Source organism: Mesoplodon mirus (genome assembly GCF_964341445.2).
Source record: "Mesoplodon mirus genome assembly, chromosome: 3".
Classification (NCBI taxonomy): Eukaryota; Metazoa; Chordata; class Mammalia; order Artiodactyla; family Ziphiidae; genus Mesoplodon; species Mesoplodon mirus.
In genome coordinates this window covers 23,247,027-23,269,062 of record NC_138978.1, presented here as the reverse complement: position 1 = coordinate 23,269,062, position 22,036 = coordinate 23,247,027, and the positions used below count along the sequence as shown (strand labels likewise).

The 22,036-nt window shown below is 54.1% G+C and overlaps 1 protein-coding gene across 2 annotated transcripts in view; it reads right to left on the bottom strand.

Moving 5' to 3' along the window:
• Window positions 1–22,036, bottom strand: part of MAN1C1 (mannosidase alpha class 1C member 1) — a gene marked incomplete at its 5' end in the record, with an annotated part of 133,782 nt that overhangs the window by 21,299 nt on the left and 90,447 nt on the right. For both annotated transcript variants that reach the window (XM_082614854.1, XM_082614855.1), the window contains 3 exons: window positions 5,024–5,118; window positions 10,225–10,305; window positions 12,692–12,807. In XM_082614854.1, coding sequence (XP_082470980.1) covers window positions 5,024–5,118; window positions 10,225–10,305; window positions 12,692–12,807 — 292 coding nt within the window. The remainder of the gene's footprint in view (window positions 1–5,023; window positions 5,119–10,224; window positions 10,306–12,691; window positions 12,808–22,036) is intronic.

The following is a 22,036-nucleotide window of genomic DNA, read 5'->3' as shown; positions in this document are numbered from 1 at the left end:
GCTCTTTCCTGTGGGACATTTAGGACAACCAGGGAGACAAGGGTCAACCTCCCTCTGCAGGGAGGTTGTGGGGGACAGTGAGTGGGCACAGAGCGGGGTGGAGTGAGTGCCCCCTCTCTGTAGGGCCTCCAAGGTGCGGTCAGTGTGTGGCAGGCTGGGGGGCTGGCTCTGCCGGGGCCTCTGGAAGCCCCTCTGCTTCCTTGCTGTGGTAGCTCTGGCTCCCTGGGAACTGGCCTCTGTCATCCCTCTGGCTCCCAGGGACAGGACCTAGGAAGGCAGGCGTGGGTCTGGGAGGTCACAGTTTGCCAGCTGAGGGGCACCGCTTTATCTGGGGTGGGCTGGGGCTCCCCTAAGGCTGCTCTTCTCCTCTCTGATGTGGTTTCAGGAAAGTCAGGAAACTCTTCCAGCTTCCAGAAACAGATGCAATTGAGTTTTAGGATCTTCTGGAGCAGGTGATCTCAGTAAACATCCCTGCTTCCTTGGGTATGTTCCTGACTTGGGGGCAGGTGGGGAGGGGAAACTTGGCTCCTAGATGGTAAATAAAACAGCTTCCAGATGCAGGCACTGGGGGCAGGCGTTTGCATCATGACCTCATTTAAAGCCCACAAGGCAAAGCATCATTAAACCCTGAGGAAATAGGCTCAGAAAGGGAAGTGAGTTGCCTTCAGAAGCTCAGAGCTGGTAGGTGGTGGAGGCAGGATTCAAACCTCAGAGGGCACTTCCCTAAGGGGTCCCCCAGACGGCCCCATATCCACCTCGAGGGAAGGGGAAGCTGACCCTTCTCTGTCCCTCTTCCCCCCACGCCAAGAGACCTCTCTCTCCAGCCTGTGATCTCAGTGGGAGCTGCAGGTACCCACAGAGGGCTTCCTGAATAATGGATGCTTCCCGCCCTCGCAGAGAAATTCAAGGTAACCCCCCCCGCAGCCACCAAACCGCCCCCCAGCCACCAGCCATCTTTTGCTCTCATTTTCCCCCACAGGAGCCTCTCCCTCCTCTCCCCTCCCTCTCAATGCTCACCCTCCCAAGTGGGCCTCCTGTGGTTGAGCCGCCCTGGGCAGAGGCGGGCGGTAGGCCAGGCACCTTCTTCTCTCCTGCCTGGCTTCAAATGCTGGCTCCCCCAGTTCCCAGCTTAGGAGACCTCAGGCGGGTCAGTGAAGGGTCAGTGAATTCTCTAGACCCCAGTCTCCTCATCTGTTAAATGACAGTACCCACACCTCATAGAGCCATTGTGAGGTATAAATTATGCACGAGATGACTGTCATTGTTAACATTATGTAATTACACAATCTAAATTATGTGTTGTTTGTTAGAGTTAAGTTCCTAATATGTGCCAGGCAGCAGCGGTATCTTATTTTACCTTCACATCCAACTTCAGAGGTAGATACCAAGATTCTTATTTCATAGGTTAGGATACTCAGACTCAGAGAGGGGAAGACACTTTTCCAAGGTCACACAGTAAGTGACAGTGCTGGTAGAGCTGATCTCAAATCCAAATCCTAGGTACTTTGTGCCCCAAATGCATCTGTTCTGGGCAGCATCCAGAGACCAGGAGGTCTTCTGATCAGCCTCATGAGGCAATGGGCTGATGGAAGCTCTGCCCTCTGCTCTCATCTTTGCCTTTTAAGTCTCCAAGTGGACTCTCCCCTGGTGGGAGGGGCTGCTCCACAATGCCCCTCCCCAGCCTGGTGGAAGCTTCTACATGTGTGTGCCTGTGTGTGCACACATGTGTATGGTGAAATTGTTAACTCTGGAGCCAGACAGACCACGATTCTAATTCTGACTTTGCTTTGCTGCTGTGTCACCTGGGTAAGTTACCTCACCTCTCTGAGTCTGTTTCTTCACTGTTAAAATGGGGTCCAAGTGGTTGTTGTGTGCTGAAAAGAGAGAACCCACGTCATTGTGCCTGGGACACGGTGAACATTCAAAAACATGCACAATTATTACGATGTGTATGTAAGTGTGTAGCAGAAACGTGCACATGTAAACGCATCTTTGTGTGTGAATCTGTGCACATATATAGAGGTGGGAGAGTGCGTGTGACAAAGGTGAGCCTGCATATCTGAGTCCTCATGATTTGGGTGAGTGGCAGTTGGGTGCATAGGTGTGTGTGAGGCTGGGTGTGTGAGAGAGCCAGTGAGATTGATTCAGCTGCAGAGGCCCTTGGACTGGCCACCTCCCCTCTCCCAGAGTTCAGTGGTCCTGCAGGTCACAGGTCATGGTTGCCCCTGCCTCTGCCTCCCAGGCCTGCCACCAGGGAGGGGGAGTGGTCACACTCACTTGGAGACCACCTCCCTTCAGGGTCCTCCTCACCGGGCAGTTTGGGGACAGGGCCTAGTTACTGCCCCTCCTACTAGGGCCCAGGTCCGAGCTGCTCACAGCCAGCCCTGCTCTGAGCAGGGGCAGCAGTGTGGACCCAGCTCCCACCAGCAGGCCCTCTCCAAAGGGAACACTCAGCGCCATGCGGGCTGTATACATCCCTGACGTTTTCCCTGGTGGAATGGGGAGGCATTTTTAGCAATAGACTCTCTTACCCAGAAAATGAGAGGGAGGTGTTGCCAGGAAATATGCATACACATACGTATATATACAGCACTGGAGCATGCAAACAGCCTAAAAATAAATGCGCTTTCTTAATCAGAAATGCCAGGATCTGCGGGGGATCAGGTCTGGGCTCTACAGGACACGGGTAAGGCAGGCGACCAGGGCTGCAGCTTGTGGGGCTTGCTTGGAATCAGGGGGTGCCCCGCATGGAGGAGGGAGGGGTGCCTGAGCTAAGGTTTTATCCCAGACCCCAGGCAGTGAGGCCTGAGAAGCTGGACCCGGGACAGGGATCCAGAAAGAGGGGGTGTTTGTGTCTTGGCTCCAAGACGTCTGGCTGTGTTTCTCCAAGATCAGTGTTGGTGGGAAAGGAATCTGAGCAGGGATCAAAGTGTCAGGGTCTGAGGAATCAACCCTGGCACCGAGATGGGGGTTGGATGGGCCCTGAGGGCCCCTCCCTGGCCTGCAGTGAGATTTAAGTGACATCACACCCCAGGAATCCTTTCTGACCACGGAGGTAAAGATGAAGAAGGTGAAGATGCTGAGCAGGCCGAGTCCTCCCTTCTTTGCAAGGCCCTAGAGGGTGTGACCTCCCCAGGAAGAAAGGGGGCCTTGGGCACTCGACCCGAGCCCAGGGCCCCTGCCTCTGCTCCCCTGTTGGACTGAGATCCCTGAGATAAGAAATCGCTTCAGGAGATGGAACAGAAAGTCCAGTGTGATGGACATATTACAGCCCTCCCCCCAGGCTCAGGTTGTAGGATGGTCTCAAGAATGGCCCCAGAGGGCTCCCTGGGTGCCTGGGGACCGGCACATGCTTTCTACCAGGTCTCCAGGTCTGCTCCATGCATCGCGAGGGTGGCAGGGTTCCTGCCTGAGGGAGGGCCAGGTGGGTGCTGGGAGCAGAGCTTTTGATCTCTAACAAAATGGGTTAAAACTTGGCCCCACTGCCTGTGAGCTAGAAGACCTTGGGCAATGGGCACCATATAAGTACCCACCCTAAAGGCCTGATGTGAGGAGTGTGTTCTGAGGCGTTGAGCGAAACCCTTAGCATAATGCCAGGCGCAGAGGGATCGCTCAGTAAATGGTAAGGTCAGCAGTCATCAGAGCCGGTCTCTCATGCTGCACACACGGCCTCACGTGAACATTTGTTGAAGGAATGAACAAAGAAAGACGGGGACATGGGTCCTGCCCTCAGGAAGCTCCGGGGCCGGTGGGGGAACATGAAGACTGAGTGTGACAAGGGCCACAGGAGGCAGAAAAAGTGCCTGGAGGCCAGGAGAGGCAAGGACACCTTTGGCTTCTGGAGAAGGTGGCATCTGAGCTGAGCTCTGATAGCTAGGGAAATGGTGAGAAATGGCAGCCCAGGGGAGGAAGAGAGCGAGGGGAGGCAAGACAGTGGGGTGCACTGGGGTCTCCAGGAACAAGATTCATGCTCCTCAGTGGATCCTAAAGCTGGCTGGCCACTATTCCCCTGACTTTGAGCCCATCCTTTCCCCTCTGGGTCTCAGTGCCACATCTGGCTCCCACCCTCACAGAGGGAAGCAGCGGGGCAGGTAAGTCCCTGGGGGCTTTGGAGTGGGACGGAGCTGTGGCCCTGGCCCCACCTGCTCTAGCTGTGTCACCCCGGGTCCCTTCTGCTCTGGCTCTGTGACTTGGTGAATGTCCAGAAAGACTCTAGTTCACACGCCGAATTACGCAACCTATCAGGAGGGGAAACGATGCAAGTGGCCAATAAAAACCAATGTTTTAAAACAGTCGGTAGAAAGAAACATACCAGTGGTTTCTTGATTAGTGGAGGCACAGGTGATTTTCTGGGTCTTATCCAACACTTCTGGTATAATCCACATTTTTTTTGCAATGAGGATTTATTTTTATAGGAAGGAATCATAATAAATATTATTGAAAATGGAGTTGGAAGTCCTGGGCTCATGTCTGGATGGTCCGTTACTGGCTTATGTGACCTCGGCCAGGGTCTTTCCTCCTCGGAGTCTGAGCCTCCATGGGCCTGATGCTCCCAGAAGCCCCTCTGGGTTCTGACAGCCCCTCTGGGCTCCTGAGACCCAGCCCTGATGGGGGCTGAGGGGTCAGCAAACCAGGGTCCCTCTGCCCAGGGTCCTGACTCCCCAGCAGCTTTGGGTTCCTGCTCGTGGTGGGAGGTGTGATGTGCCTCCCAGCCCGGGATCCCAGCTGGGAAGGGAGGGCAGCTGGGGCACAGCAGCGGGGCTGTGAGTCATGGCAGTGTTACGAGATGATCACAGAGGAACGGCGGCCCCATCTCCATGCCAGAAAGATCAGGTCTTGCGTGGCCTAAACCCGAGAACCAGGTTTAGTGACCAAAGCCAGCTCAGGAGAGCCCCTGGCTGAGGCTAGGTGTCACTGTGCCACTGACCCCCATGATTCCTGTGGCGGCATCATCCCACCCTGTGTCTCAATTTCCACGCAGATGCAGCCGAAGCCACAAGTGGGAAACCAGACGGCATCCTACCTTTTGAAGTTCACCACGCCTTTTGGGATTCCTGTGGGGGTATCGAAGGCCGGCAGGAGTTTCTCTCCCAGCTTGATGGCCTTTATTCGGAACACCTGCAAGGAAGGGTCAAAGGGCACTGTGAATCTTGGCGGATAAACCTGCCAAGGCTGCTGGGCCCAGAGTGGGAGGTGCATTAGGCTCTGGGGTCAGACAGGCCTGGACGTGAACCTGAGTCCATGAATTCCTGGCTCAATTTCCTCCCTTGTTTATAAATCCAGGGCAATATTGCCTTCCTCAGAGGGTTGCTGGAGGAATGAAAATTAGATAATAGTTGTAAAGCCCTTACTGCAGGGTCAGGACTAGGATGAAGGCTCAGTGATTATGCTGTGCTGGGAAGACGGAGCGGTCAGGGCAGTGGGTCACCAATGGTCAGTGCCTGCCTGCACGGCGGGACCAGTGCACTCCAAGCTGAGTGCGTGAGAAACACATTCGGATAGAGTGTAATGAGCACGGGATGGGGAGCTTCCGGCCTTGCTTCCCAACCTGGCTTCCGTTTGCTTCTCAGCAAACCTCTGCCTTCCCACCTGTAAACCCAGGGGAAGGGTCTTTCCCCTCTGACATTCTGATTCTGCCCATTGTTCCTATTTTACAGCGGCAAAGGTGAATGGCTAAACTGGTGATGTGATGGTCGGGGAGCCACAGGGAGGTCCCAAGTGTCAGGGCCCTTGCACGAGGCTCTCAGCCCCTCAAACTGTTCTTCTGGGTAATTCAAAAGCACCTGTGACCTTCTGGCTCCTAGGAATTTATTCTAAGGGAATAAATCATCAAGGATGTTGCAAAGACTTAACTTTATGGCTATTTATTCCAGTGTTGTTTAGAATAGTATAGAAAAACTGGAAATACTCTAAATATCAAGCCACAGGGAAGTGGTGAAATTATGGCTTATCACTTCCCTGGTGGCGCAGTGGTTAAGAATCTGCCTGCCAATGCAGGGGACACGGGTTAGAGCCCTGGTCCGGGAGGATCCCACAGGCTGCGGAGCAACTAAGCCCGTGTGCCACAACTACTGAATCCCTTGCACCTAGAGCCCATGCTCTGCCACAGGAGAGGCCACCACAATGAGAGGCCCGCAGAGAAAGCCCACGCACAGCAACGAAGACCCAACGCAGCCAAAAATAAATAAACAAACTTAAAAAAACAAAAAAAAACACAAAAAAACATACATTAGGGCTTCCCTGTTGGCGCAGTGATTGAGAGTCCGCCTGCTGATGCAGGGGACACGGGTTCGTGCCCCGGTCCGGGAAGATCCCACATGCCGCGGAGCGGCTGGGCCCGTGAGCCATGGCCGCTGAGCCTGCGCGTCTGGAGCCTGTGCTCCGCAACGGGAGAGGCCACAACAGTGAGAGGCCAGCGTATCGCAAAAAATAAATAAATAAATAAAAATTAAAAAATTATGGCTTATCCATGCAATGGAATACCATGCAGCCACTGAAGTGATGTTGGAGAAGTTTATTCCATAGCAAAAAACGGTTTATAATCTATTAAGAGAAAATATTTCACAATGGTGCAATTCAACTTTTGTAAAAATTATATACAAGTGGATGCCTGAGGAAAGGTTGGGAATACACTGAACTATTAACCATGGTCTTCTCAGAGGACTAGGCTCATGGAAGATTTTTATTTCCTTCTTTTGGCTTAACTCTATTTTCTGTGCTATTTTTACAATAAAAGCAAACCCACAATAACTTTATTTATTTTTGAAAAGCTGAGAAGCAAGTCCCTAAGCAACCACTCCTGGTGGGACAACAAGCGTTTCCTTTCACTTCTGGGGCTCCAGGGAGACTCAGTGTGCTGACCGCCCGTGTGTTGTTGCAAAATGAAGTCTTCTTGAGGTCTCTCCTTCTAACATGTGCAATTTAAAGGCTCTGAGGCAGCTGTCTGGGGACTGCAGTGGAGAGGAGTTCGTGAACACTACCTGGGCTGTGGATTGGAGGCCTCTGTGGGGCGGGTGCAGTTCTTGTTTAGGAAGGAGGGGGGGTGGGAGGGAGAGGGAAGAATTGCACCTGGGGCCTGGTAGTGATGGGTGACAGAAGATGATAACGACCAGTGCCAGACAGTGGGTCCTAGAAGTGGGCACTGGGGCAGCCACAGCAGAATCCTGAGGGAGCTTGTTTAGAATTCAAATACCAAAGCCTCGAGTCACCCCAGAAGCTACTGGTTTAGCAACAACAAGGGGCTGTCGTTTGAAGGTCCTGATCTCTTCATTTGCCCCCCGGGGAGGCTGAGCACAGAGGCACGAAGGAACGCAGGAACCCCAGGGAACCTGACCCAGGGCTGGGGCTCCAGCCTGCCCTCTGCCTGAGGACGCCAAGCTAACTCCTCTGAAATGCTCCTCTCTGCCAGCAAACCATGTCTCCTCCTTTGGAAGGCCCTGATGCAGGCTGGCATGGCAGAGCCTCAACCATCCCAGGGAGGACACTGCAGGTGTGACTGGACAGGAGTGGTACCATGCGGAACAGAACACCTGTCCTCCTTATCATTTGGAAATGATGTGTCTTATCTACGTCACCTTTGATCCTTGCAACAGGCTTGTGGGGAAGGTGTTGACCCACTTTGAGGAAAACAAAACTGAGTCTCAGAGAAGCAAGTTGTCCAAGGTTATGGAGCTATTAAGTGGCTCTTTTCCAGGACACCAAGCCGCCTCACCAACACAGAGAGATATGGCCTCACACAGCCATGGCATGCAATGGGCGGTGGCCTAGTGGTTCCAGAACAGAGGTGAGAGAGACCAGCAAAAATTACATCCTGTAGAGTGGAAAGGGCTCTTGACTGGGAGTCAGAGCCCAGGTTCAGATCTCCCCACTCAGCAGCTGTGCGACCCTGTGTGAGCCAGGTACTGTCTCTGAGCCTCATGTGCACAAAGGAACAGTGACGTGTGCCCTGGCTTCTTCAAAGGGGTCTTCTAGAAATCAGATGAGAGGATGTACATAAATGAATATGCTATAAAAACTGTAAAGTGGGCTTCCCTGGTGGCGCAGTGGTTGAGAATCTGCCTGCCGGATGCAGGGGACACGGGTTCGTGCCCCAGTCCGGGAGGATCCCACATGCTGTGGAGCGGCTGGGCCCGTGAGCCATGGCCGCTGAGCCTGCGCGTCCGGAGCCTGTGCTCCGCAATGGGAGAGGCCACGACAGTGAGAGGCCCGCGTACCACACACACACACAAAACTGTAAAGTGCTTTGCAAATGTCACCTGGTGCAGCTGTGGTTGTTCCTGTTATTCTCGTGGAATATGCTCACGGAAGCGGAGTCTCTGTGGGGCCCCCCACCTCCCGCCCTACCCAGCAGGGGATCCACCTCCTGCAGGTTCCCTCTGAAGCAAGAAAGGCCTTAGCCCAGGAAGGGGTGTGGGATCTCCTTCACCGTTCATTCCACAAACACCGTGGGAAAGACCCACTCCACAGGCACCCCCTGTATGCGAGACGGAGGATGGAGAGAGGAGGGAGGCCTCAGTCTGGTGTGGCCGAGTCCTGGTGACAAGCAGTGATGCTGGGCCAGGCTGAACAAGGGCTAGAACCCAGGCCCACGGTGGAAAGACACAGGAGCCTGTGTGACCCGCACCGGCTCCCTTTCCTAAATCTCAGTCTCCGCGGCTGCATGTACGCCGGTCTCTGCGCGGGGAGGTGCTGGGCACGGAGGGGTCAGGGAGGCGTGGCTGGAGGACGGGGCTGCGCCCATAACCCCGAAGCCTGCCTGCCCAGGGGTTCTGAACCACTCGGGCTCCCCTTGGGCCTTCTGGACACAGGTACTCCTACTACACCCCACTGCCTGGTCTGCCCCCCAGAAATCGCTGGCCCCACACCCACCCCTGTGAGCCCTGAGCTGCATGGCTCCACCCCCATCCTGGACGGGAGGCTGGCCGGTGCCCGTGCAGAGCATGGCGCCTTTTTCTGCTCCACATCATTTTCCTGTCCTGGGGTTTTCAAATGAAATTCAGGCCTTGGGTGGCTCGCAGGGCTCGCAGGGTTCCCATGGACAATCATTTGGGGACAAATTGGTACAAGCGGTAATCTCTGCTGAGGAGATTAGGCTTGATGGAGAGGGGCCCCGAGTGGCCGGAGAGATCAAGTGCTCGCCGCCCACTGCCTCCGCCCACGTGGCCTCCGCCCGTCCGCGCCACTTGCTGGAAGGGAAGCGGCAGGGCTTTCTCTGACAGCAGCGGCAGAGGCTCCCCACCAGCAGGGGGCAGGATAATTATGTCTCCAAGCGGACAGAGCAGCGGCTGTGCCGAGCAGTGCAGCCGCTCTAAGTAGGGGCCACACAACTGACGGGTGCTCCATGCGCTGGGGATTCTGCCAGCCTCCCCCGCCAGATCCTCAGGCTGTGCTTTCCCAGGCGCTCACGAGGGATGAAGTCTCCCATTTCTGTGGTTCTCAGGATTCCTTGCAGTGCAGAGAACATGGGCTTTGGAGCCCTTCAGCCCTGGGGCCAAACCCTTTCCCACTCGTCCCATTTCACAAGAGCTCTCTGACCCCCGGGGGTTAGGACCACCCCACTGTGGGGAAGGCATGAGGTCTAGGGGCGGGAGAAAGGACTTGCTCAAGGCCACAGGCAGGTGCCGCGTAGGGATGAGACGCAGGTTTTCTGACTCTGTGTCCAGGGCTCTGCATTCTCGACGCCCTTCACGGCCCTCCTTCTGGAAGCCAGCGCAGTTCGCCTGGGCCGAGTGGCCGGCAGAGGCTGCCCACCTCCCCGGTCGCCCCCTTGAGACCTGGAGCTGGGGTTTGGCTGGTGTCTGGCCCGGGAGCAGAGGGCAAGGGGATGGCTGTGGAGCAGGCCAAGGCCAAGGGGCCTGAGGAGGAAAGGATGAAACAACGGTCTTGGCTTTATCAGTCCTGAGAACCAACATGTGCGAAAACCAGTCCAGCAGCAGCACAAGCCTGGACGGAGCACAGATATCGCAGGTGCCCTATGGGGAGCTGTGAGGATGGTGGGCAGCCCCAACTGCTGCCCTTGGAGAATTTACTAGCAACTGTGGGAGCCACCTGGGCTCCCCTGGGCAGCAAAATCGAAGGAAGAATCTGTGGGTGGCACCATGGAGATGGGATTCAGATCCCCTCGAATCCCTGTTTCCTCATTGGTAAAATGAGGGGGTGGGATTGGATGTTCTCCTGAGCCCTTTCCAGCCTGGATGGTCCAGGGGCTTTGAAAGGCCAGCTTACCTCCTCTCCCGTCAGGTAGAAGGCCGAGAGAAGTCCTCCGATGTACCGGATGTTCACTTCGAACAAGGATGCTTCTCCGCTCTGCGGGGCAGAAAGACAGGGAGGGCAGTGGGGACATTCGTGAGATGGCCACAGGGCTTCCTGAGGCAGCCAAGCCCTTGAGACAGGTCACACCTGCCACTGCCCCTGCGCCACTGACCTGGCCACACCTGCACCGGGCTCCAAGCCCTTGCCCAGCGGGCCAGGCTACCTTTGGTGGTGGTTTTCAGAGCAAAACGTGAGAGGGATCAGCACCTGCCTGGCGGGCAGCTACTGAACATTTACAGAGTTCCAAATAAACACTGGGTTTGGCTTCCTTCCCCAGCCTTTGCTGGAGGCCATCGGAGCAAAGTTATGCCTGGCTGCTCTCCAAGGAGCTCAGGAACTAGTGTGGGGAGCTGCTGGCTGAAGCTTAGCCTGAGGAGAGGCAAATCCTGCTCCTGTCTGGCCCCCTCCTCCCCAAGAGAGCCTCCTGGCTTAGCAGGAGGATGGTGTGGTCCTTCTTTGGGGTGACAGGGCAAGTGGAAGGTTCTCACAGGAGGTTCTGAGGCAGAAAGGAGGGGTGCCAGGCAGATCCTAGTAGGAAACCAGCAGTTTCTCAGCCTCAGCTCTGTAGCCCTCAGGGCACACCCACACTTGCCTTAATCATGGTTGTTTTCTTTCTGAAGTGTGGACTGCAAAGCAGGGGTACTGAGGCATCATGCCAAGGACCAGATCTGGGTTAAAATCCCACCTGAGTCACTCAATGGGCTTTCGAACTTTGGGCAAGATATTTCGCTTTTCCCTGCCTGAGTTTCTTCATCCCGAGCAGGGTGGATATGAGATCCTGAGTGGGGCAGGTGAGATGCCTGCCCGGTGCCTTCCCAGTGCTGGGCATGGCTTCATAAAGGTGCCTGTTATAACCCCCCTGCCCCCCAAGGGCTCCCCTTGGCATACTTCCCACATCACGGTCTTTTGTTATTGATGACAACAGTGGTCATCTTTTTATCTGGGAGAGCTTTTCCATTAACAGGGCACTTGCAAAGCTACTCTCTTTTGCCTTACAGTCCTTGGTGAAGTCATCATTCCCACTTTTCAGATGAGAAAGCCCAGGCTCAGAGAGGTGGAGAGACCCCATCTTGCTTTCTTCCAGGGACACTCCCAATGTGTCCCAGCCTGTGTGAATGTCCCTAGGCTTGCCCAGCCCTGCCACCACCTGGCTCCTCAGGCAGCTGCCTGAGGCCCGCTGTCTACCCACCATCTGCAGAGGGGTCAAGGTGGGCTATGGAGACACTCCTTCCTTCTCCTGCCTCTGATACTGTAGGAAATGGGAGGATTCTGAACTTCCTCGCCTCACACGGACTAGCAGAAGTCATAACAAGCCTCAAAATCATCACAGTGATGATGGCACCACTTTATCTGTATTGGACTTTATAGTGTCATAAAATGCTTTTTACAACCCTCCGTGGTGGTTAATCCTCACAAGCCTGTGAATTAGGCACTATCATTGTACCATCTATTGGTTGGGAAAGTACGGCCCAGGAAGGTTAAATGACTTTTCCCAGGCTGCGAGCTGAGCCAGAGGCTCTCCTGTAGCGTTGCCTTCCCGGACTTTCCCCACTTTGTCTCTCTGCCCTGCTCTGCTCTGACATGGGCCTCTCCAGCAGCAGAGGCCTCCATTCTGCCAGGAGCTGTCCCGGTTCATAGCAGGATCTGTCACTTGTGGAGCCCCAGATGGAGCCCGACAGTGTGTTTTGATGTGACCCTTCCCCCTACCCATCTGTCTCCATGTCTTGCTCCCCCAAACCACCTAAACAGCCTCCCTGTGGGGAGCTGAGACCTCCAGGATGGATCTGTTACTTTAGTCTGGGCTGAGAGATCAGAGGGAGAGGCATCTGGTATTTAAGGCTTTTGTACCATCCATATACATGAGCATCCCCGCCCCAAGGCCCTGGTCTCTGACCAGGGATGCCTGCAAGACTGGAAACCAAGAGGGTCCCAAACCTGGTCATGGCCTCAAACCAGACAGCTCCCCCTGCCCCTCTCACTCTCAAGAGGGCAGCAAGGGGGTGGATGGGGACCTCTAGGTGAGGGCAGCTCCGAGCAGATAACCACTTCTCCCTTCCCAGAGTCGCTTCCCCTGTTGCTGCTGTTCTGACAGATTCAGTCCCAGGAGGGGCTTCCTGGGTGGAAGCAATGTGCCTGGCACCCTAGGGAGGGCAAGAATGGCTGTCTTCCACCCTAGGGAGTTCCGGCTGGTAAATACTCATGGGCCGGCCAGGGATGGGGGGATATCCCCCACCTCAAGGCTGGTCTGAGGAGAGGGGCCTTGGCACAGGGTGCATGGAACCCTGCTTCCAAGAATGCTCTGCTGGGCAGCCTGGGAGGAGCGGGTCACTGACCTCTCGGGCCCCTTCTGGCTCTAATACCCCGGAGGTCTTTGACTCACCACGTTCAGGTGGAAGCTCTCTTCCACCCAGGCCTTGGCCTCCTGGAACTCCTCCTTCAGCTCCATGAGGTAGAGGGTGTCGAGGGAATCAATGACCGTTGCCCCGCTGAGGCCTCCTGCAGGCACAGAGGATGGGTCAGTCTCGTCCTTTCCACCCCAATCACACGAGCCACCATTCCTCGGGCCTCCTCTAAATGCCTGGGCAGGCTCCCAGGCATGATCCAGGGAGACTCCAGGGCGACCAGCCTTTGAAGCCACATCCAGGACCCAGAGTCCCCCCATGGGCTGCTTCTTCCTCAGGGCAGCAGAGAGTGGGTGGGGGGTTGGAAAGACTGAGTTCAAGGGATGAGCTGCTTCTCAGACCTTGGTCCACTCTTACATCTGCCAGCAAATCAACCATCAGGGCCAGTTGAGCGCCCACCACTTCTCTGTCATGCTGGGGGTGGCGGGTGGGTGGGTGAACTGCCATTTGGTCCACAAAATCTTAACAAATGTGCCAGTCCGCTGACTCTTCAATGCCATTCTTTATTTTATTCTAAGAACAAAACCATGTTCATAAATATTTATCCAGGAAGGCATTTATTGCCGTATAATATATAATGGGTAAAAGTTGGGAAAAAACCCTCCAAGTCCAATAATAGGAGGGTAGTTATACAAATTGTGGCTCATGTATAAAATAGGACACTATGCAGACATTCACACAACTGAGAAAGACCTATGATAGTTGGGGAGATACGCATGGGATCTGTTAAGCTAAAAAATAGTAGATTGCGAAAAAAAAAAGCACAATATAATTTCTTTACTGTTTGCCAATGTGGATGAGCCTGAACAGAATTAAGTCTGGCAGGAAGTGATTCAGTGCTTATTGCTGAGTGCTGGGATTACAGGTGCTTTTTGATTTCTTCAGCTCATGGATTATTTTTATAACCAGAAATTTATTTCTGTTTAAAAAAAAACCGGAAAGACAGTTTGGACAAAGAAACTAAACAAGTGCACAAACCAAAGATTCCGTGGCCACTTTTGCTCTAGGCCAGTGGGTACACAAAGCGTGAGCTTTGAGGCCTGGCCCCTGCCACTGGGCCTTAGGCTCTTGTCCTGGGAGTAAAGGCGGAGAAAATTGTGCAGTTTTCCACATCGCAGACTGGACAGCAGAGCGATGAGGAAGAACTTCCCACATGGGACAACCAGAGCCTGACCTCTAGAGGACGGTAAAGGCGGAAAGGAGGGAGAAAGAGATGTGCCTGGGGCCATCTGGAGGGCTTCCTGGAAGAGATGGTGGCCTCCCATCAGCTCCTTACAACTTTAGTCATCAAAGGCAGCAGCATTTTCCTTTAGGGACTAGAGGGTAACTTCAGAGGAGTAATTGTTCCTTCAATGTCCTCCTTGCAGAGGCTCAAAGCACTGAGACTCACAGACTCCACCTTCCCCTAGCGGACACTAGAGCTCGCTGACAGGTGCTGAGTCCCACTTGAGTCTGAAGCACGGCTTTGCCGGGCACTCCTGCATTCAGAGCTAGCGTCTAATCTCCTTAATTAGTGCTTCCTTAACTGCTTACTTGTGTTGACTTCGCAGGCAGAGAATCCTTGTGAAACTCAAACACTTAACCACCTCTCTAGGGTGGGCAAGGTCAGATAAAGGGCACGGCTTGGAAAAGGATGGGAGGGAGATCTGGGAGAAGTTGGGAGAAAGTTAAGTCTGGAGGTTAAAGACACATTTCCAGAAGGGAGGGTTTGCAAGGAAGAGTGGAGGGAGGGGAGGGCTGGGGGATGCAGGCGTTTCCCAATCCAGAGACACGTGTCCTGGGACGGCATTTGAGTTGAAGGGAATTTCCAGAATGTCAACCCCTCCTACACTTAAGGATTAGTAGGAAAACATACTCAAAGCCAAACAAAGTTGATCTTTTTCTGGTTTATCCTGGCTGCTTCCCCTGTAGGTGTCCAAGGCTGAGCACGATTCGTTCGTGGGAACTCTTTACCCTCCTGAGGTGCTCAGGCCTTGGGACACAGATGGGCCACACATGGACAGAGAGGGACTGAGACATGCCCAGGCCAAAGGGCACAGGCCTGGGGTCCACACTCCTGGCTCTGATGCCTGGGTCCCTTCCTGTTAACCACAGGGCCTCAAACCTGACTTCTTAAGGGCTTGGAGGGATTTTTGAGATGCGGCTGCCTCACCCCTAGATTTCATAGATGAGGACCCCAGAGAGGTCTCACCCAAGATTAGCCCAAGGGAGGAGTGGAGCCCCAGGCTGGGCCACGTGTAGTGTGTTTTCCATGAGAGGGCCTCTCAATTCCCTGGGAAAACAATTTCGGATCTGCTTGCTAAGTCCCCCTCCCCTGCGGGGGCAGGAGGCTGCTCTGACGTGTGAAGAGAAGAGAGGCCCAAGCTGTGTGTCCTTCAAGGTCAAGGGAGAGGCGTCCCAGGGTACCCGATTTCTGGATCCTGCCCCGGGCTGCCTGGTGTTTTCACCCCAGAGGGCCTCCGTCTCCTGGGCCAACCCTGAGTCCCAAGGCCCCGGGGACTTGGCTGGGCCGGGAGGGCAGCCAGGGCTCCTCGTGACCAGCTGTCCTTCCCGAACACTCCCGAGGCAGCCGGCTGAAGAGGCGACTCACTAAGAGATTTGTTGGCAAGGTTCCGCCCCTGCTCTCGGGTGTCCCAGTCCTCCTCCCCCTCTGCTCCCACCTACCACACAGCTGGGCTGCAGGCCAGCAAGGCACTTATTGGAAAGCTTTCCGTTTCAGGCCAGAGGTTACCTGGCGGCCAGGCCGGGCAAGAGAGAAGGCCCTATCCCGAATTCAACTCTATCTGCACCTGCAGCCGACCTGGGGCAGCTCTCCAGGGAAAAAGACAGCCGCCTATTCAGTCAGCAGGCCCACAACTTGTACGTAAAGAGCCAGCGGGGCACAAAGAGTCAGGTGGCCAGCTTGGAAGCTTCCCTGGGCCTGGGCGGCCCACTCTCCTGGGCGGCCCACCCTCCCGGTTCTAGCTCTGAACTGTTGCTGTTCACAAGTCCCCTGCTGTCTCCCCTTCCTGTGTTCTTCTGTTAAAAGGACACAGCTCTGGGTTCACATCCCAGCCTGGGCCAGCAACACATCTGCTCTAAGTGTCAAAGTTCTCATCTGTAAAATGAGGTGAAGACCACTGGGCTGGGGTACCGAGGAGCCACTGAAGGTTCCTGAGCTGGGACAGAGGTATCATATACTGCTCAGCCTAGATACACCTGATAAAGATATCTGTACATGCCTGGCACGGTGTAAGGGCTTGACAAATCAGTTCATTGTTCTTATTTCTGGGGTCCCTTAGCTCACCTTGAAACATTGGCCTGGCCAGGGAGATGTGGGTTCAAATCCTGGCTCCACTATGTACTAGCTGTGTGCAGGGCAAGTCACCGTACCTCACTGAGCCTCATTTTTCTCATCTGAAAAAATGGAGATTACAGTAGGACCAACCTCGTAAGGCTGCTGGGGAGGGTTAAGTGGGGGGGTGGATGGAAAGGAGTTGGCATGATGTTGAGTACACATGTGCTTGTCCCCACAAACAGAAGCGTGGCCCTCCTTGTCCCCAGCTGGCCCTGCGCAGCCCCGCCACAAAGTCTTCTGGGGTCACTGAGGCCTTGTGACTCTCCTGCATTACTGGCCTCTCACCACCCTGTTGGGCAGTGTAGGCACAAGATGTGGCTTGCAAAAGCCTTGACCCAACTTAAAGGAAAAGTGTCATATGGGTCCCACCTGTGTCTGCTGCTTCCCACCCCTGACCTGGGTGTGCACCTGCCTCCAAAAGGGTCTACCTACCTCCCGGACCCCTTCCTTCCCCTCTGATTCACCCTGTATCTTGTCGCCTGATCTGTCTCCCAAAAACCAGATCCATTGTGTCCATCCCCAGCTCAGGAACCTGCAGTGGCTTCACAGTACAACCATACAATAAAGAGATGTGCGTGTGTGTGTGTGCGTAAAATCTTTTGGGTCTGAATCTAAAGGATCTGGCTAATATCTCGCATCAAGCTCTGCTTCCTGGACACAGGCTGCATCCTCTGGCTTTCCTACCTTTGCATGTGTGGTCTCCTCTGACAAGAAAGCTTTTCTGTGCCTCTGGGCAAAGCCTGCACTTTCTTCAAGGTCACTTCCCACTGGCAGCCTTCCCTGATTGCACCCAGACAACCTCCTCCCGCCCAGAGACCTCCCGTAGCACTTTCTTGGGCTTCCCACTCAGGTACCCTCCATTCCTGCCCTGCACTGTGGGGCTCTGTCTCGCCCCTGAACTAGACCATGAGATCCTTGAGGCTCATGCTTCTCTCACACCCCTTCCCTGCCTTGTCTCCAAGCAGCCCCAAAGGCCAGAGCTCCCAACCCTAATGGGCCCCTCCCTATTCCCTGCAGCTTCAGCACATTCCCCGACTTCTGTGACTCTTCTACAAACTTTGCTAGGAGTTGCCTTCCCCATTCCACCTGCTCCTGAGGGGTCCAGAGCCTGCCCAGTGCCTCCTCACCCAGGAAGCCACTGTGATCCTCACCCCACAGTCTGCATGAAGTCTCACCCTCCCTGAAAAGTCTTCCCCAGCCCTTCAGGGCCCACCCTCCAGGCCCCTACTCCGTGTACCCCCATCGCCACGACAAGTGCTCCTTTCTCATCACTCTAAAGGGTTCGTCAATTTACTGCCCTGTCCTCCGAAATAGTAGGGGCACAGTCTGCAGCAGAGTTGTCTCCACACTCAAGAGACGGCTGCCAGTGGGGGTGGGCAGGCTGGAGGGCAGGAGACCAGGCTGGCCCGTCTCCGGCACCTGTACCGACACCTTGGCACCACGCTCACTCTGTGCTGGATCTTGGCCTTCAGGATGCCGCTCTTCCTCTTGCTTCTCCTTTTCACCCTGTGGTTGCTTCTTCCCAGTCTCCTTTGCTGGTTCTTCCTCATTACCAGGCCTCTAAAGACCGGGGCGCCTGGGGCTCCATCCTTGGGCCTCTTCTCTGTCTACCTTCCTTCCTTTAGTGATTCAATCTGCTCTCACAGCTTAAATACCATCCACATGCTGATGGTTCCCAGATTTAAATTTCCAGCCAGGACCTTGACCTCGGAGCCCAGACTCACTATCCAATAACTCCTTACTCACATTTCGGAGGTCCACACACATCTCACCTTTAACTCATCTGAAAGCAAATCCTGCGCCTCCCTCCAAACCTGTCCCTCCCGCAGTCTTCCCACCTCGGCGAATGCCAGCCCACTCCTCCCAAGAGCTGTGGCCCCAAGCCCTTGACTTTGCGTCTCTCGCCCCCACATCTGGTCCCATAGCAAATCCTGGAGGCTCTGTCTTCACAAGGGTTCCAGCCTCTGCTCACTCCTCACCTCCTCTGGGCTACCGCCTTCAGAAATGCAAGTCCTATCATGCCGTTCCTCTGTTCAGAACCCTCTCAGGGCTCCCCCCTGTCTCGGAGGCTGTGATTTGGCCCTGGCCTCCTCTCCCTGACTGGCTTCTCTCCCTCCACTCCAGTTCCTTGCTGCTCCTGGCGCCCTCCAAGCCTTAGAGTCTTGGCCTTGGCACTTGTGATCGCTCTGCTGAAATAGCACCCCCATCGCTCTTCCTCTTCCCTCTTTATTTTTTCCCAGTGCCTTTATCCCTAGCAACGTTCCACATGGGTCTGCTTCCCTATTTACTGTCTTCCCTGATGGAGCATAAAACTCCGGGCGGGGAGAGCTCTGTTTTGTGCACTGCTGCCCTCCACTGCCTAGAACACTTTCCTGCCCATCACAGGTGCCCGACAAGTATTTGGGAATAAAGGGCCCCCTCCTCCTGGGCAGGGAAGGCTTCGAGGGGACCGTGGCTCATTCATATCTCTCAGTGCCTGGCTATAGTCTGGCACCCAGAGGCATTAAAGGTCAACGTGTCAGTTGAACAGACTGAATCTACTGCCCGGGCATCTTCTGTGACCACCCAGGTCACCAGGGCAGCTCAACTGTCTGCTCTAGGGGCTGGTGCCAGTAGACAGAGGAGACCCTCCCAGCAGGCTGCGGCCACATCGGCCAGGGTGGCTGAGTGTGTCCATACCAGTGCCCTGCACAGAGCTATCTGTCACGCGTGTCGGGCTCTACAAGGGAATGGACCCCAGGCTCCTATAACCTCCTCTCCTGGGGGCTGCCTGGCCAGGAACCACCCTGCCCTGCTGGACTGTGGCTTGTATCCCCTCTCCTGACTCTGCCATATTAATGATGATGAGGTTTTTATGTGACATTATATTAGCAAAGAGAAATGGGTCAGGCTGGAAAACATAAGCTCCAGGAAGAACATTTAGATAGAAACAAAAATCACCCAAGGCATAGCCTAGTACCACAGTATCTCCAGAGCCAAATACCAATGGTTGCATTTAATTTGATGATGTAATCCACAGGGACTTTTCTTAATCTGTAAAGAAAACAACACAAATGTTTTTCTCAGCTTCCAAAGAAACCAATATGGCTGTGGGGCAGGTCACAGTTCCCAAAGACGGATGCCGCAGGATATCCCATCCCACAAGAGGACCTCTTCCCACTCTCCTCTCCTTGAACCTGGGTGGAAATTTGTGACTACCTGGAATAACAAAATAAAGCAAAATGGATGATTTGCTAGTTCCCAGGCCCAGACCTTAAGAAACAGGCAGTTTCTACTTCCTGTCTCTTGGAATGCTGGCTCTTGGGACCAGCCACCATATTGTGAGGAAGCCCAAGGTAGCCCACAAGGAGAGAATAGATGGAGAAGCCATACATATGTTTTCTGACTGACAGCCCATCTGAGGTTCCAGCCAACAGTCTGCAACAATTCCAGACATGTGAATGAAAAAGCTTCCAGAAGTTTCCAGCTGTCAAGTCACCCTCAGCCTTCAAGCCTTCCCAGGTCAGGGCCCATATATCCTGGCAGAGAGGGAAGCTGTCCCCATTGTGACCTTTCTGAATTCCTAGCCCACTGGATCTGTGAGCATAATAAAATAATTGTTTTAAGCCAGTAAATTTTGGAGTAATTTGTTATGCAGCAGTAGCAGCTGGAATGTTCTGCCACATGGGTTTCTATGAGGATGAATTAAAGCGATATCCCCACTACCCCAAAGTACATTGTTTAAAACCACATCAGGTCTTCTGGCTGCATAAAATCTTTTTAGGGATTAGGACCTCTCCATTTTTATCAGGTCTGGGTTATCTGTTTGTTTGTTTTCCTCCAATAGGAATATTTTCCTTGAATCTTTCCAAGGTGGTTATTTCCTGGATCACATAAAGTTGTGTTCAGGGGCTGAGTGTTTCCAGAAAAAGGTTTCTTGGTGCCTCCAGAAGGACTAAAGATATTTTTTACAAACTATTCTTGGAACCCAACAGAATGCTCTTACTAGAGGCTGATTAATAAAAGGTGATCAGGTCTGACCATGTCACTGCCCTTAAAAAAAGCCCTCAAAGCCTCCTGTTCTCCAAGTTCAAAGTCCTGGGCACAGTATGCAGGGTGCCTGTGGTCCAGGCCTTGGCAACCTCTCTAGTCTCACCTCCCTCCTGCTCTCTTTGCATGCAATGCTCTACGCAGAGCAGACCACTAGCAGGTCCCTAAACACCCTGCAGTGTCTGCTGATGCAACAGCATTGTGTCTTCTCTCAAATGTTCCAGAGCCACAGGCAGAGCTGACCACTCCCTCCTCTGCAGGCCTGCCCTGCTCTGCTGCAGGTGCTCCGTTCAGAGCACTGTTCGCACTACACCGTACATTTTGCCTGTGAATCCCAAAGGGCAGTGGCTGGCTCGGACTCTTCCCAGGAGCCGTAGCATCCATCCCCAGGCCAGGCACTGAGAAGGCAAGGACAAATGGCTGTTGAATGAATAAACGGCTGGTGGACATGCCCACAGCGCTTTCTTAGGGATTTCCAAACACTTTACAAGGCCGCTTGGCCTCGGAGAAAACATACCACTCAGAGCAGTGGCCAGCTATCCAAGGAAAACATTGTCAGAGGAATAAGATGGACAGCGGCAGACGTCAGGGCCCTGGTGGAACTAATGGCTTCCTCCACTCTTCCCAAACAGATGCCACGCTTTGCTGCCACAGCCGGATGGAGAATGTTTGTTGTGGCCGACCACCGGATGAGGTCCATTGTGACGAATGGCCAGATACGGTTCACTGAAGAGAGTCTACTGGACAGGGTTCCTTGATGGAAAACCAGGTATGTTTAAAAATGTTAACGTTTTGGGGCTTCCCTGGTGGCGCAGTGGTTGAGAGTCTGCCTGCCAATGCAGGGGACGCGGGTTTGTGCCCCGGTCTGGGAAGATCCCACATGCCGCGGAGCGGCTGGGCCCGTGAGCCATGGCCGCTGAGCCTGCGCGTCCGGAGCCTGTGCTCCGCAACGGGAGAGGCCACAACAGTGAGAGGCCCGCGTAACGCAAAAAAAAAAAAAAAAAAAAGTTAACGTTTTGTTTGTTTTTAAATAAGAGCTGAGGGTGCAGTCGGACCTGGAAACTGGTATTCAAAACAATTCCCTGCGACAGCGCTGTGTAGCAAGCTCTGAAGTGCTTTTATCTCAGAGCATCTCTGAGAGAAGAAAAGGCAGATGGAGAAATTAGTACCCAGGATCCTCCCAAGTCGCACAGCAGCTCAGGGCAGAGCTGTAACCAGACACCACCTTCCAGACCATTTGACCTTATGGGTTTTGGTTATCCCAGCTTCGTCCCTTCACAGCTGTGTGATCTTGGGCAACTGACTTGACATCTCTGGGCCTCAGAAAAATTGGACAATGGGGTCTCCTTTTCAGAACGGCGTGGCCAGTTCAGATGAATGTATACAAAGAGCACTCAGCAGGCACTCAGTACAAGAGAATTCGATACACCCAGCACAGAGTAGGTGCTCAATGCACGGGGCTGTTACCATAAGGCTCAGTTCCAGCAGAGGAAGGCAAAGCTAGGATCCCTTACAGATTAGGCGGGCAGGAGGTATGGGCTCTCAGGAAGTCGGGACCAAGCTGGGCAGGCACTGTGATATTTTTAACACACTTCTTGCCTCAGTGGGAAGAAGAGCAAAAGCCGGAGCCCTGGCTGCTCGCCCCAAGAGACACTAAATCCAACTGCTGCTATGGGAAGCTCCTGAGGGCAGACCCAGAGTCCGTCCATACTCTGGCTTCTACCTGCAAATTAGATAATTGCCCAGTACTATCCCTCTACTTCCATGGGGAGGGTAAACATCCCTGTCCCATCAACCTTGGTCTTGTCCATGTAACCTGCTTTGGCCTCATGGTGGGTAGGGAATTAAAACTGGCTCTGACTTTAGGCTTAGCCATGAGACTTGCCAATGGGATTAGTGGATGTGACTTGAACAGAGGTTTGAAATAAGCTTGCATGGGGGGCGGTGTTGCCCTCCT